Raw genomic sequence first — 12,225 nt, forward strand, 5'->3', positions numbered from 1 at the left:
GGAAAAGCACTGTAAAAACAGGTCAGTTTCTGAAGTCTTCATGCCCAAGAGCTAGGTGCTCCTCCACCTTCCCCAACCACACTGCGACGGGGGTCCAGCCCAGCTTCTCACATATGCCCTCAGAACTGTAGGGTCACCTCTAACTAGTGCCCTGGATAAAAGGAACTACAAAGCACAGAGACAATCTTTATCAAGATACAGGCAGGGCCAGGAGCTCCTGCAATTTCTGCCATTGTGTTTTTCAGCTTGTACGTGAGCTCCCAGCTCTGACTCTTCTGCAGGGAGATTTTACTCTTCATTCTGACTTTATTGCAACATCCTCAAGGCGGCAAACAGCCAGTGTAAATTGTGAAGCACCGTTAATACACAAGAGCTGTAAGTCTAACCCACCTCTCTTTGATTAAGGTATCAAACAAGCTTTCTTTCAATTAAATTTACAGCAGCACCCAAAACTTAACTTCCCTCTGTATGTTGCCCATATTTCCAACACTGTCAGGATTAGGTCTTACCATTTGTGATTCAGGACTAACACAAACTGTTCAGAAATTGTTTTACTGGCTAACTGAAAAAAGCCAAAGGATTTGAAACACTTCAGTGAAAACAGTTTGAGTCTCTGCTGTGTCCCTGCAAGGGCTATCCCCAGACAACACGGAAGACACTCTTACCTCTGTTTCTTTCAGCAGCAGATCCAGCTGTGTGATGTGAGCTTTCACCTGGCTCTCCTTACTGATGAGGTACTCAATATCTTTTGAAAGCTTCTCCTGTTAAAACAAAACAGCGAGCTAGCAGAAGAAGGGTATCCCACCCAAACCGACAACCAGCACAGGCAGGTCATCCAGCTAGCACTCGCTTTATCTAGTTACAAGGACAACAGCCTGCCACCAGTTATGAGCAGCACCCCTGCGGAGAATTGCTCAGTGACCCGCAATGACTGCACAGGGACATCAGGCCACTGATGTGGGCAGGACTGGGGGCACAGCCTCTAAGGACAAGAGGTAACAGCCTCTAAGGACAAGAGGTAACAGCCTCAGCTGGCTCAGTCTTCCCCAGCCACAAGTGCCACCTTCTCTTAGGCTAGGAACATGAGGCTTCAGGACGTTACTAAAACTTACAGAAAAGCCACGTTAGTTATTAACTCATTTGTAGTAAGATTTGCTAGAAGAATGAGTGGTTCAAAGCATGAACTTATGAGTGTCTCTGCATTTCCTGACTTGCAAGAGTTAACAGCTGTACAGGAAAAGCCTTGCAAACAGGCAAGGAGGCCAAAGAGCACAAGGCAGGCTGGTCTGGTCTTCCCCCCACCCCCCCCGCCCCCCCCTTTTTTTTTTCTTGTGAGCAAGAGAGGAAGAGAAGGAAGAAGAGGAGGTAGAAGCAATCATTCTTTAACAACAAAGCAATGTTTGCAAGTCTTCCCTGTTGTACTGCGAATTAACAGCTATGCAACTTCAGAAACATACAAGGTCCCAACAGATACTTCCAATGCAAATTTTTCAGGAGTGCTTCTGAAGTATCAGCTAATCCAAGCCACAAGGACACTTACCTGAAAAAAGCTAGATTGTAAAGTATAAACTGCTTAAACCTTTTGCATTGGTCAGTACTGCTATACTTTAGTTGGCTAAAATAAGGTGGAAGGACTTTTAAGAGGTTATGTTTCAAGCCTCATAGAAAATACAGTTTCTCAGAAGTGCGCTATGTCACACTAATATAGATATTAACAGATGTTGCACAACAGCATGCCTCATGACTAGTTCAGTGTCCTCTAAACACACATCCTGGCTTCCTGCCACAGGGAGTTTGCCCTTACACCAGAAGCTCAGTACTTTTCCCCTTCTTAAGGCCAGGTCCAACAATATTTACTTTTACCTTAAGGGTTTTGTAGGCAGTGCTCATGGTTGTTACTCTATGGTTTGCATGACATCCACCCAGTTTACAAAGATGACAAACAGGCCTTCTGCAGATTTCACAGTACATGTTTACCCTCTCCATTTCATGTTCTGGACACATCAAAATCTGAAAAAAAAAGAGAGCAGAGAGAATGCAGGTGTACTTCCAAAAACTGAGGTGGCCAACAAACCATCAAAACACTAAATCACCCCACAGCAGCATCTGATTTCATCAGTGGATTTTTTGTATTCAGTTTATCTTCCACCTTTTATATTTGTCTATGCCAGTGAAAGCCAGCAGATGAACACACACAGTTTCACGAGGTTCACAGTGAGTAAACCTGTAGCGATGTCTGTGTACACATCATGTAGCCTCCATACTGCAATCAACCATTTTGCTAATCCCTGAAGTTGTTTGCGTGCCTCAAGCTCCCTACACTCCTGTTCAGAGCTGTAAATGCAATATATAACACAGCCACGCTGTCAAATTTAACTGTGTCCATGCCAGCATCTCTTGAAACAACTACGAACTGTCTTAAGGCAGGAGTTGACATAATACTGTAATGATTTAAATTTAAGCTAGACTCTGATCAGCCACATAGCCATTGCTCTTGGAGCAACAGATGAAATGCAGCCACACCACCAGTCACAGTCATTTTAAAGATAAAAGGCTCCAGTGTTTCATTTTTTCTGTCTGACTCCAATTACAAGTTGTTCATGCTGAGCGTTAATTCCAGTAGCAGCTTAAACAGCATTGCGAAAAAGCTGGTGTTTGCTAAAAGTAATCTTTCAAAAATTGAACACGTTGAAGTAACTGCTCGAAGAGGCAAAAAAAGTGCTGCTCAACTCCAAGCTCAAGCAACAGATAAAACCGTCTAAAAGGGGGTGGGTGGGGGTGGGTGGGTGTGCTTGTGCACATGTGTGCGTGTGTGTTTTAAAAAAAAAGAAATGCTTTGCCTCATTCCAGAGCACTGAAAGACATTTGGGTCCATCTACTCCATGTTACCAAAGAGAAGCTCTTGAGAAAGCTTTTCAGTGTCATGTCAAGGAGGAGAACACGACATCAGTGCCAACAGTCAAGCTTTAAAAGCATCATCTTTTAACACACGCACACACATACAAGAAAGGACAGGAAAGGGCTCAAAAATAGAAGTGAGTAGCATAAATATGGACACACTAAGCTAAAATTGCAAACCATCTCTGAAACCAACTCTCAAGCCCCAAATGTTATCTTAGTCTATGGTGAAAAGCCCAAAGACACCAGTCTCGCTAGCACCTTGGTACATAAGACTGTCATTCAGCAGAATATGCAATAAGCTATCCCATTGTCATTGACTGCTGGATTCGGGGGGAGGTGCGAGGAGGGAAGGAAACTTTCAGGAGAATCATCTGTGCAGGCAGACATGTTCAAAACTGCAGTCATGCTGTCAGCAAGAACAAAAGCTTATGGTTCACTCAATGAATAACAGCAATAGTCAAAAAAGGAACAACGGTCCCAAAAAGCAACTACCATTGCACAGATATGTCTGAAGCTATATGCAAATGCTGCAACCCAAATTCTGTAAGATACGGGATACTTACCTTGGGTCCGAAGTTGGTGGTTGGTCCTACATGTTTATGTTGGGCTTTCACAGTTCCCCAAGGATGGTGTATTTTGAAACATTCGTTGCAATAGCTTGCCCTGCAGTCCATGCAGCTCTTTGTGGACTCTTGAGGTGGAGGTTTGCAGAAATCGCACATAATAGCAATGGCTGCCCTGGCTGCCTGTCTGTATCTTTCCACAATGGTTTCCAAAGTAAAGTTGCGAAATAAGCCATTGATGCCACGTTCTCCGAGATCAGTATCCCGCTGGCAACCCGGACAAGGAAACAGACTCGATCTAGGAGTCAGCGAATTACGTTTTCTGCCTGTGTAGACACCAAATCCTGATTTAGGAGGAGTGTAAACAGAAGAGGTTTAGATTTTAAAGGGAGAAGCACAGGAATTTATGAACCAATTTCAAACTATCCTAGCACATCATCCAAACCAGTACAATACCAATTCATATGCACTCTGCCAAGCCAAAGAGAATACATTTGCCATGACAAGGTAGTGTAATGTCTGAGTTCAGGGGGCATTACAAACTACTACTCTAAAACTTAATTCTATGGTAAGGTTAATTTAGCTATTCCAATCCTATCTTCTTCGTCTAGTTTTGCATGCACTCAAGCCGCAGCCTTTCAAAAGACTAAACACAAAACCTTCCGGAAACCAGTTGGTTTTAGGCTAACTGGCTGCCCACATAGAGAGCAACAGCTTTGTAACACACTGAAGTGTAAGATGTCTATTCCCAGAGTGAGACTGGTTATTCCCAGACAAATATAGCCAACTTGGAGCTCCCTGAAGTTTGCTTTGGCCGAGTCAAACTTATCTGGCTTACCCCAAGAGGCATCATAAAAATATAAAGAGGAAAACAAGAGAACTAGATATCACCAGTACGAAATCTCAGCCAAATCATTCAGTCAAAATACGTAGAGGCTGACTTGGCCCTTGCTGAACGGCCTTGATAAAGGAGGGCTGCTAAGTAAGCCCCGCACACCAAAGGGGATGCTGAGACGGTTATGTCTGAGAGATTCCTCTACCTTGAACTGGGGAGCCACAGATCTGCATGGTTACACAAGGGTACAGCTTATCTCTTTTCATTTCAAAAGGGGACAGTAGAGAAGCTGCCCTCCTACGAAACAGCTATGCACAAATTTCCCCTCTTCTCCAAAATAAAGTGATCCAAGGCTCAAGTCAAGTCGCAAGCCTAGGGATTCTTTGGAGCCTGTTCCAGGGGATGGCTCACACAGACCCAAAAACTATTTACAGGGTAACATTCTTGAGGCTATCAAACAGAGAGTGCATCCCCATGTCTCACTCATGAACCCACAGGGCACAACTATCAAAATTAGTCCTTTATGTATTACTGAAGCAGGTTAAGCCAGTGTTTAGGCTTAACATGTATCCTCTCAGCCTCCCCTTACAAAGAAATAAAAAACCATTCTCTCGAGCTGGAGCATGGTTTTAAGATCCCCTTGAGATGACTGCATGTTGGTATAACTAATTTGTAAATAGAGGTATGACTTCAAGCTGAATTCTTAGTGTTGAAACTGGTTCTTCTTCAGAAAGTGAAATTTGGTCCCATCTGTATTTAGTGAGGATCTTCCCATCAGAAATGTTGATGCTTCATTTCTTTTTGAAGTGTCCTTTGATGCTATCCAAAAGACACTTGCCTTGTGTCACTCTTCTGTGGGTGCTTCACCCAACAATCCAAAACCTCCCTACCTCTCACGCCCTTTCCAGTCTCTTTAAAAAAACAAACCAACACTCCTGTAAGAAACTAGTTCCTTTAAAAATCTTCAAAATGTACCCCATGGTAGTTATGCATCACTATCAGCTAAGAAGCCACAACCAGAGCATGAAAAAATGTCAGTCTCAAACTCGGCTGGTCTCATGCTTTTCTGTAGGTTCTGAGCAGAACAGCTAGACTGCATTAACAGAACAGTATGAGTGACATAAGGCACCGGTATACAATTTTCTGGCTAAGGGATGCATAGATTTTTTTTTTTCTTTTTTTTTTTTTTTAGTACTTACTTGAAGTGAATTAATTACCCAAACTGCACATCCTGCAGTACCTGTAACTTGGCATACACAGCAACACACACATGCAATGCACAGCAACAACAGTGAAACGCAATCTGTATTTCCAATGTATGCTCCGAGCTAGCACTGCGCACAGGAACACAAAGAGATCTTCTACACAGACTTCTACAATGGCCTAAACAAAAAGCTGATTTTGCATGCAGTGCCATGCAGTCAACAGAAAGGGATCTGGAGTACTTACATTTGCTAAAACTAAGAAAATAATGATACAGTGTCGTATGTACAGGGACTGCCTACAAGCAGTATGCTATAGCAGAGAGCAAGCAATGACAAAGCAAGATAACAAGAAAGAAAAACATAGTGCAGTGGTCAAGTTTGAAAATACAATCTGAAATTCGTATCCAGTCGCATGCTTTTGAAGTCTGGCCCAAGCGGCTCAAATGTGAAAGGGGTGTTTGTTTAACTCAAAGGTGAGTTCAGCTGCATCCCAATGGAGGCCTTTCATTCTGCCCACGGTGGACCAAAACAAGACCGTCATCATGAGCCATGCTCTGCAAAGACTGGTGACACTCTGCTTACGGAAAGCAATCCAGCGTCAAGGAAGTCCTGCGCACCTTCAGATGTCTCATCCCTTTTCACTGACAGAACTCTAAGAGCCCAGGATTGTTTTTTTCCCCCTGTTTTAAACCCTGGAAGTTTACTTGCTAAGCTTCTTGGCATGCTCTGCCGCTTTAATACTTCAAGTATGGGAACACTTTTTGCCTAGCAAGTGTTACAACACTAACATGCAGTAAGAATTAGCCTGCTTTCTGCTTATAGGATTTCTACACTCGTATTTTAAATAGAAAGCACTGATGAAGTGGTAAATTATTTCGAGCACTATCTTTCCTATCTGTCTTGTGTCCAGTTTGCTAAACCTGAATTCTGCTTACACACAAAAAAAAAACCAAACCCCAAAAAAACCAAAAAAACCAAAGTCCACAAAAAACCAGCAGCAAAACCCACAGATTTTCTAGTCATAGTAAATGTGCAGCTCAGAGAAACTTAGGTCCTCCCCGTATGCTCTTTTACTCTTTGCCAATCCAGTTTACAACAAACAAGTATGTATTTTGTGAAATATTAGGAATCATCACAAGACATTTTCCACTGTGGTTTGTAAACAGACTGTTCCACTTGCAATGAATAGCTCAATCAGTAACTAAAAAATTAGTGCAACATATGCTCATGCTCACACTCCAAACTCACAAATATTACGATACAGATTGCAAAGAAGCAAGTCAAGGAGCAGTCTTAAGTATGACTTTTAAAGACAATGTTTAAATGCCCTCTTCCCAAGGAGAGGTACCAACACTTAAAATGCTGAAAAACCCAACCTGCAGCTGATGGTGTACAAAGGGATAAGGCATCCTAAAGATAAAATCGTGTTTTCCAAGTAAACAGTATCACCAGAATTCTATGGTTATGGAAGACATGGAAGTTAAATGTGTGAGAGTTTAAAAAAAAAAAAAATTTTAAAAGTCAACTGGATTCTCATAAAAGTTTTTCAAAAAATATAAATGTATACTGCCACCCCCCCAAACTCAGTTAATGCTTTTGGACAGATTTTTAGGAAGAAAGGAAAGAAAAAAAAATGTGAGAGGAGTCAGTAGCTGCAAAATGTCATTTTCAGATACTTTAATCTTCCCCAAATCAAGGGTGCTTTCTGCAAGAAGGGCAGGTAAGGACAGCTTTCCAAGAGCTCTGACGGTGTCCTACCGTATCTTTGTTTTACGACACTTTCAGTCTGCAACTGAGGCAATTTAAACTTCCCCTTCTGATTAGCTGCTTTGTCCTCCACTGAGTGTGAAATTCAGAATTGTGTTTAGCTCAGTTCATGTCTTTCTTGAAGGACACAATATTCCTACGGATTGCTCATGTGCCTGCCAATATTATGGCAACATGGAGCTTTGGGGGTTTTTTTCCCCATTTTTGACAGAACATCTCATCAAAAAAAGAAATATTTATGTTATCAAGCCCACGCAGTGGCTGAGATGCTCAGATTAGCTCAGTTTTGGAAATTAGATGTACTTAAAACAAAGAGACACTGGCTATCCTTCAACCTGACTGCGTCACTAAGCACGCCAAACATTACAAGTGTATCAATTTAAAATACTTAGTTTTCCTCATATATTCATGTGCTGTGCTAAATTGCCAGATCCAGATCTACCTACTCAGATTAACATGGTGTAAATTTCAATCATCTGCTTCGTTATCAAATTAGGTGAGCTCAGATACAATGAAGAACCGGTATTACCTCCATTTAAAAGTGATGGCCAACCATGACCTCTCAATGTTACAAAGATCAATCTAGTCATTACACTTCACTACGAGTGAGAGAGCAGTTTTACTGAAACTTGAGCATGTAAACTCTTGAAAATTAAAAAGCATGGGGCAGGAGGGTGACTGTTGGGTTTGCCCTTTAAAGGGAAGAGAGAATGTGCGTTTTTGCACCCATCAATGTATGTTCAGTCATGCATACACACAAGAAAAAAATATAATCCAACCCTTAACTGAATTCCAGTCCAGTTGACCTTTAAGTCAGTGTTAAACAGAATGAAAAGCTTTCCTTATAGAAGTTCTTTGCTGTACCTTTGCTCACTGCAAAAGCCATTTTGTGGACTTGACCACCGACAAAAAGCTATATGCTAACCAACAATATTTAACTCGAGATCTAAATGCTAGACTATCTCTAGCCAATACAAGAAGTGAAGCATTTCTACCTCTCCACCCAAAAGACCTCCTCTGTGAGGCTGCGAACAATGAACAGAAAGCCGTTTAGAAATCGAAAAATGAGATATACCATTGGTTTACAATGGTTCAAATGAAAAGCATCAACTGTTTTCTCTCCTGTGGCTGTTAAACTGCTGAAGGGCTGAAAAGCAAGAATGTTTAATTTCCTAGCACAGGAAACAACTGTAGTATTTAAGCAGAACAGAAAAAGGGAGAAAGAAGAGATTTGGAGGGGGCACAGGGAGAAATACTTCAAATATTCAGTTTCTGCATCATCTGTCAGTGGTGCGCAAGTGTCAACATAACCACATTACATGCTTTACTCTAATTACACCAACACTGTAATTTCACTAACATTACAGAAAATGGATTAGCAATAATAAATATCCTTCATTTTAATTTTATATGAACATTTTTTTAATAAAAAAATAGTTTATATACAACATGAACAGTGGGACTTTTTTAAGCCAACACATTAGATCTTAAGAAGCACACGCACTCCATTTCAACTGAAAAATAAAGAGTTCCGGCCTTTTACAGTAAGATAAATTGTATTTGTAAGCTCTATGTGCACAACAAATACAGAACATGGACCAGTTCCTTCTAGCATCTCAAGAATTTAAATGCCAAAATCATTTTAAATAGATGATACTCCTCATGAAGATAGCAGGGGTTCCTTAAGTGAAAGAAAGATAAAGAAAAAACCCACAGTGGGAGGAAGGAGTCTTACATACTCTCAAATACAACAGTAATGTCTTGACAGTGACATGCCCTGCACAAGGCTACCAGAAATTCCAGTGGTTTTTTGTTATACATGTGAGGCCCCACTTTGGATGTTTTCTTGTATGTTTGTTTCTCCTATGGAGCTGTTCTTTTACAAATTCCTGTAAGGATCACCAAACTACTAAGGCAAGGCAATGCACAGTATGGGTACTTCAGATGCAAGACGAGAATTGTACAAATGTAGCTTGCAAGCCGGTTGAACATTACCGGTACCAGAAGGCTGAGAGCAAATCTCACACCCCACATAGCAGTGGAGCTATAATACCTGTAACATTAGAAGCAAAGACAGTATAACCTGAATGTCCAAATGTATTCTTTAAAGCTCCCATTTCCATGTGCTTTTCATTTTGCAAATTTGAACTGCCTGAGATGCTGATTTGCCTGTGATGTGCATCTGCCCAGTGCTCTCTGGGGGGAAGCCCATTATTTCCAAGTCTCAACACTATCTTGCTACTCATCAAACACGTGTGAAGTCTATAGGAAAGCATTCATCTCCCTCTGCTAGCAGGTCAGATGAGGAGATAACACACATAACTTCCCATCAGTTTGCTGGGATGCTGGCAGACTATTGTGGATTTAAAGATTACAACCCCTGCAACAACTTGTGTGCATGTATCTCAGGGGGGCAGGAGCACCAAGAACGGGTCTTTCTTGCCCTGTCGTCAAGGACATAACGAAGCAGCAATGCTAAACCTTGCAAGAAGGGCAGCCAACAACTGTGGCAGCACTGCGAACTGAACTCTGCAGATCTAGTAGCATCTAAATGTCAGGTTCCCAGGGGAGCTCTGCCTCCTCTGTGCACAGCGTGGACGGTGCCACAGCACTGCCTGCGCACCCCATCATGCTAGATCACTATTTCTACTGCCCGACAGAGAGCAAGCTGGAGGGCAGCTTTCCACGGAAGATTAAGGATTACCTCCTTACTTACACTGCTGAAAGCAGCATGGGGGGCCTGGTCCCCACGCACAGCCTGTCTGATACTGCCACGCTTGGCAAGCCACAGTTCTCACAAGGAGGTCAGGTCACCCACGGTGCGCCCACCACTCCTTAGGCACCCAACCTGGTGCCCTGATGTCCACGTTGTAAAACCACGTAGTGGACAGCTGCAGCGGAAACCGGTGACCGCTTCAGTCCATGCATACAATGCCGCGACAGAACATCATGCTTACTGAGGAAAAAAGGGACTAGACTTGGATTTGGGAGATGGCAGTCACCAGTGGGCTCTCTTCATTCAAACTTCACATAACGCTGCAGGTAGAGAGAGCTGAGAAAGCAGCTGAAATGTATGCAGAGCTAAACAGTGATTGTGGGGCTGTGCACCCCATATCCAGAAAACAGGACTGTAATGAAGACAACTAGTTATTTCGTTTGGGGATTCCCTCAAATGATGCAAGCCTCAACCTGCCAAGCTACAGCAAACACAGCATTTGCTTATCAAACTGATCCTGAAAGAGTACCAGTACTAACAACTCAAGAGTTGTTTAAAAGAAGTGGGTGAAATAAAATATTTGAGCTTTGAAAACTGGGAAGGGGATGATGAACGTTAGTAACATACGAAATACAAGACACAGCTTTAGGGTTTGTCTTGTGGGCGACTCTTCCAGATCACTGCGGACTGCGGTTTTAAAGTGGACAGTTACGTCAGAAGGAAGCCTAAAAGCCAAGATGAGGTTTCTTTCAAGAAGTACTTTCGATGTATCTGTGTAAAAGAACAACTCATCTGTGGATTACACAACAGCTGTAAGAATCTTTCTAGTGTGACATCACAAAGAGCATGAGGAGTGCTCCTTAAAGCTTCCAGAGCAGACCACACTGGAAGAGGCGGTTAGCGCAGTCTTCTTACAGTCATCTGTCTCCCAATTCTGCAACCGTGCAATAACCATCGTCTATGGAAAATGATTTATTGTAAGCGTAATGAATTGGGTAGGACAAAACCATCATTTGCAAAGTCTGCAGAGGCTCAGAAGGAAGTCGAACTACTCAATTTAGGCTGGCCGAAACCTGAGAGAACCACCTCAACAGTACCACTGACAGGCAATAAAACTGCTGAAATCTACACCTCAACATCGACGCTATTGAACATGATGCTACTGCATCTCAATGTAACTGAAATACAGGAATAAACAAATACAATGGTTACAAAGATTTACAGGACGCCACAAAGACTGATCTATTATATATGAAATAGAGTGCACTGTCCTTAAAAATATTCCCATTGTTCTTGCCACAGAATGAACAAGACTCGCACTATCCCTAAGTCATCTCTTTAACTGCATCAGGAGTACCGGGAAGACATTTTACCAATGCAGACGCAATTCGGCTCAAGTCAGTCGAACACATAAAATAAGGAAAACACGCAAAAATTCCGATACGTACCTGATCTACTAATCCTGTCCATGCTGGAAGAAGAGCTTTGAATTCGAGGGCTACTCTGATTAGAGGATTCAGAGCCTCCATCAGCGAAAGAGTCTTCAAATGCAGAGAGTATTTCTTTCACACATTTGTGACAGACATTGTGCTGGCAAGGAAGGATCAGTGGATGGGTAAATAATTCCTTGCATGCTGGGCAGATGAGCTCTCTTTCGATACCCTTAATGGTAACCTTCATGACAGAAAGAGGGAAAACCAAGTGTAAGTGCAGAAAACGTGAGCCAGCAAGACTTAGTGCACAGCTGTATGTCTGTATGTCACAAAAGCCCAGCTCTCTAGAATAATCGTTCTATTCTAGAATCGCACATTCTAGCTGGTTTGAGGCATTCCGCTGGTTAACGCTGCAAACAAATCTCAATTAACATTTATGAAAGCACTGACAACATTCCTTTCAACTGAAATGAACACCGCCACTAGGCAAACTCGGTTCATCTTTAGGTCATGTCTGCCTTGCAGGGGAGGAAAGGAGAGGAGGGGAGTAGTCTTAATTCCACTCAAGGACCTAGTGAAACGAAAGCAACCATACTTCTTAACAATAGGAATCCATATGTTTAACTCAGCTCGCTCGCTCGCTTTTCAAGAAGGGGGGGTGGGGGAGGGAGAAAAAAGAAATTAAGTGTCAGACTGGTTAAACAACAGGCTTTCCTGCCGTGTAATCCACATTTAAGCACTGGAACTGCCTTGACTTCGTTAGGCTAATAGTTCCAGTCCGGAACATTATCTGTTTGTTTATTTA

The 12,225-nt window shown here is 42.3% G+C and overlaps 1 protein-coding gene across 1 annotated transcript in view; it reads right to left on the reverse strand.

Annotated features, from left to right (window-relative positions):
• LOC132320876 (E3 ubiquitin-protein ligase TRIM36-like) overlaps nucleotides 1–12,225 on the reverse strand; it is a 30,312-nt gene that overhangs the window by 4,498 nt on the left and 13,589 nt on the right. The window contains exons 3-7 of the mRNA XM_059834501.1: nucleotides 11,436–11,649; nucleotides 8,267–8,296; nucleotides 3,465–3,790; nucleotides 1,864–2,010; nucleotides 666–761 (exon numbers count right to left, since the gene is read on the reverse strand). Coding sequence (XP_059690484.1) covers nucleotides 666–761; nucleotides 1,864–2,010; nucleotides 3,465–3,790; nucleotides 8,267–8,296; nucleotides 11,436–11,649 — 813 coding nt within the window. The remainder of the gene's footprint in view (nucleotides 1–665; nucleotides 762–1,863; nucleotides 2,011–3,464; nucleotides 3,791–8,266; nucleotides 8,297–11,435; nucleotides 11,650–12,225) is intronic.

Source organism: Gavia stellata, unplaced genomic scaffold, assembly GCF_030936135.1.
Source record: "Gavia stellata isolate bGavSte3 unplaced genomic scaffold, bGavSte3.hap2 HAP2_SCAFFOLD_34, whole genome shotgun sequence".
Classification (NCBI taxonomy): domain Eukaryota; kingdom Metazoa; phylum Chordata; class Aves; order Gaviiformes; family Gaviidae; genus Gavia; species Gavia stellata.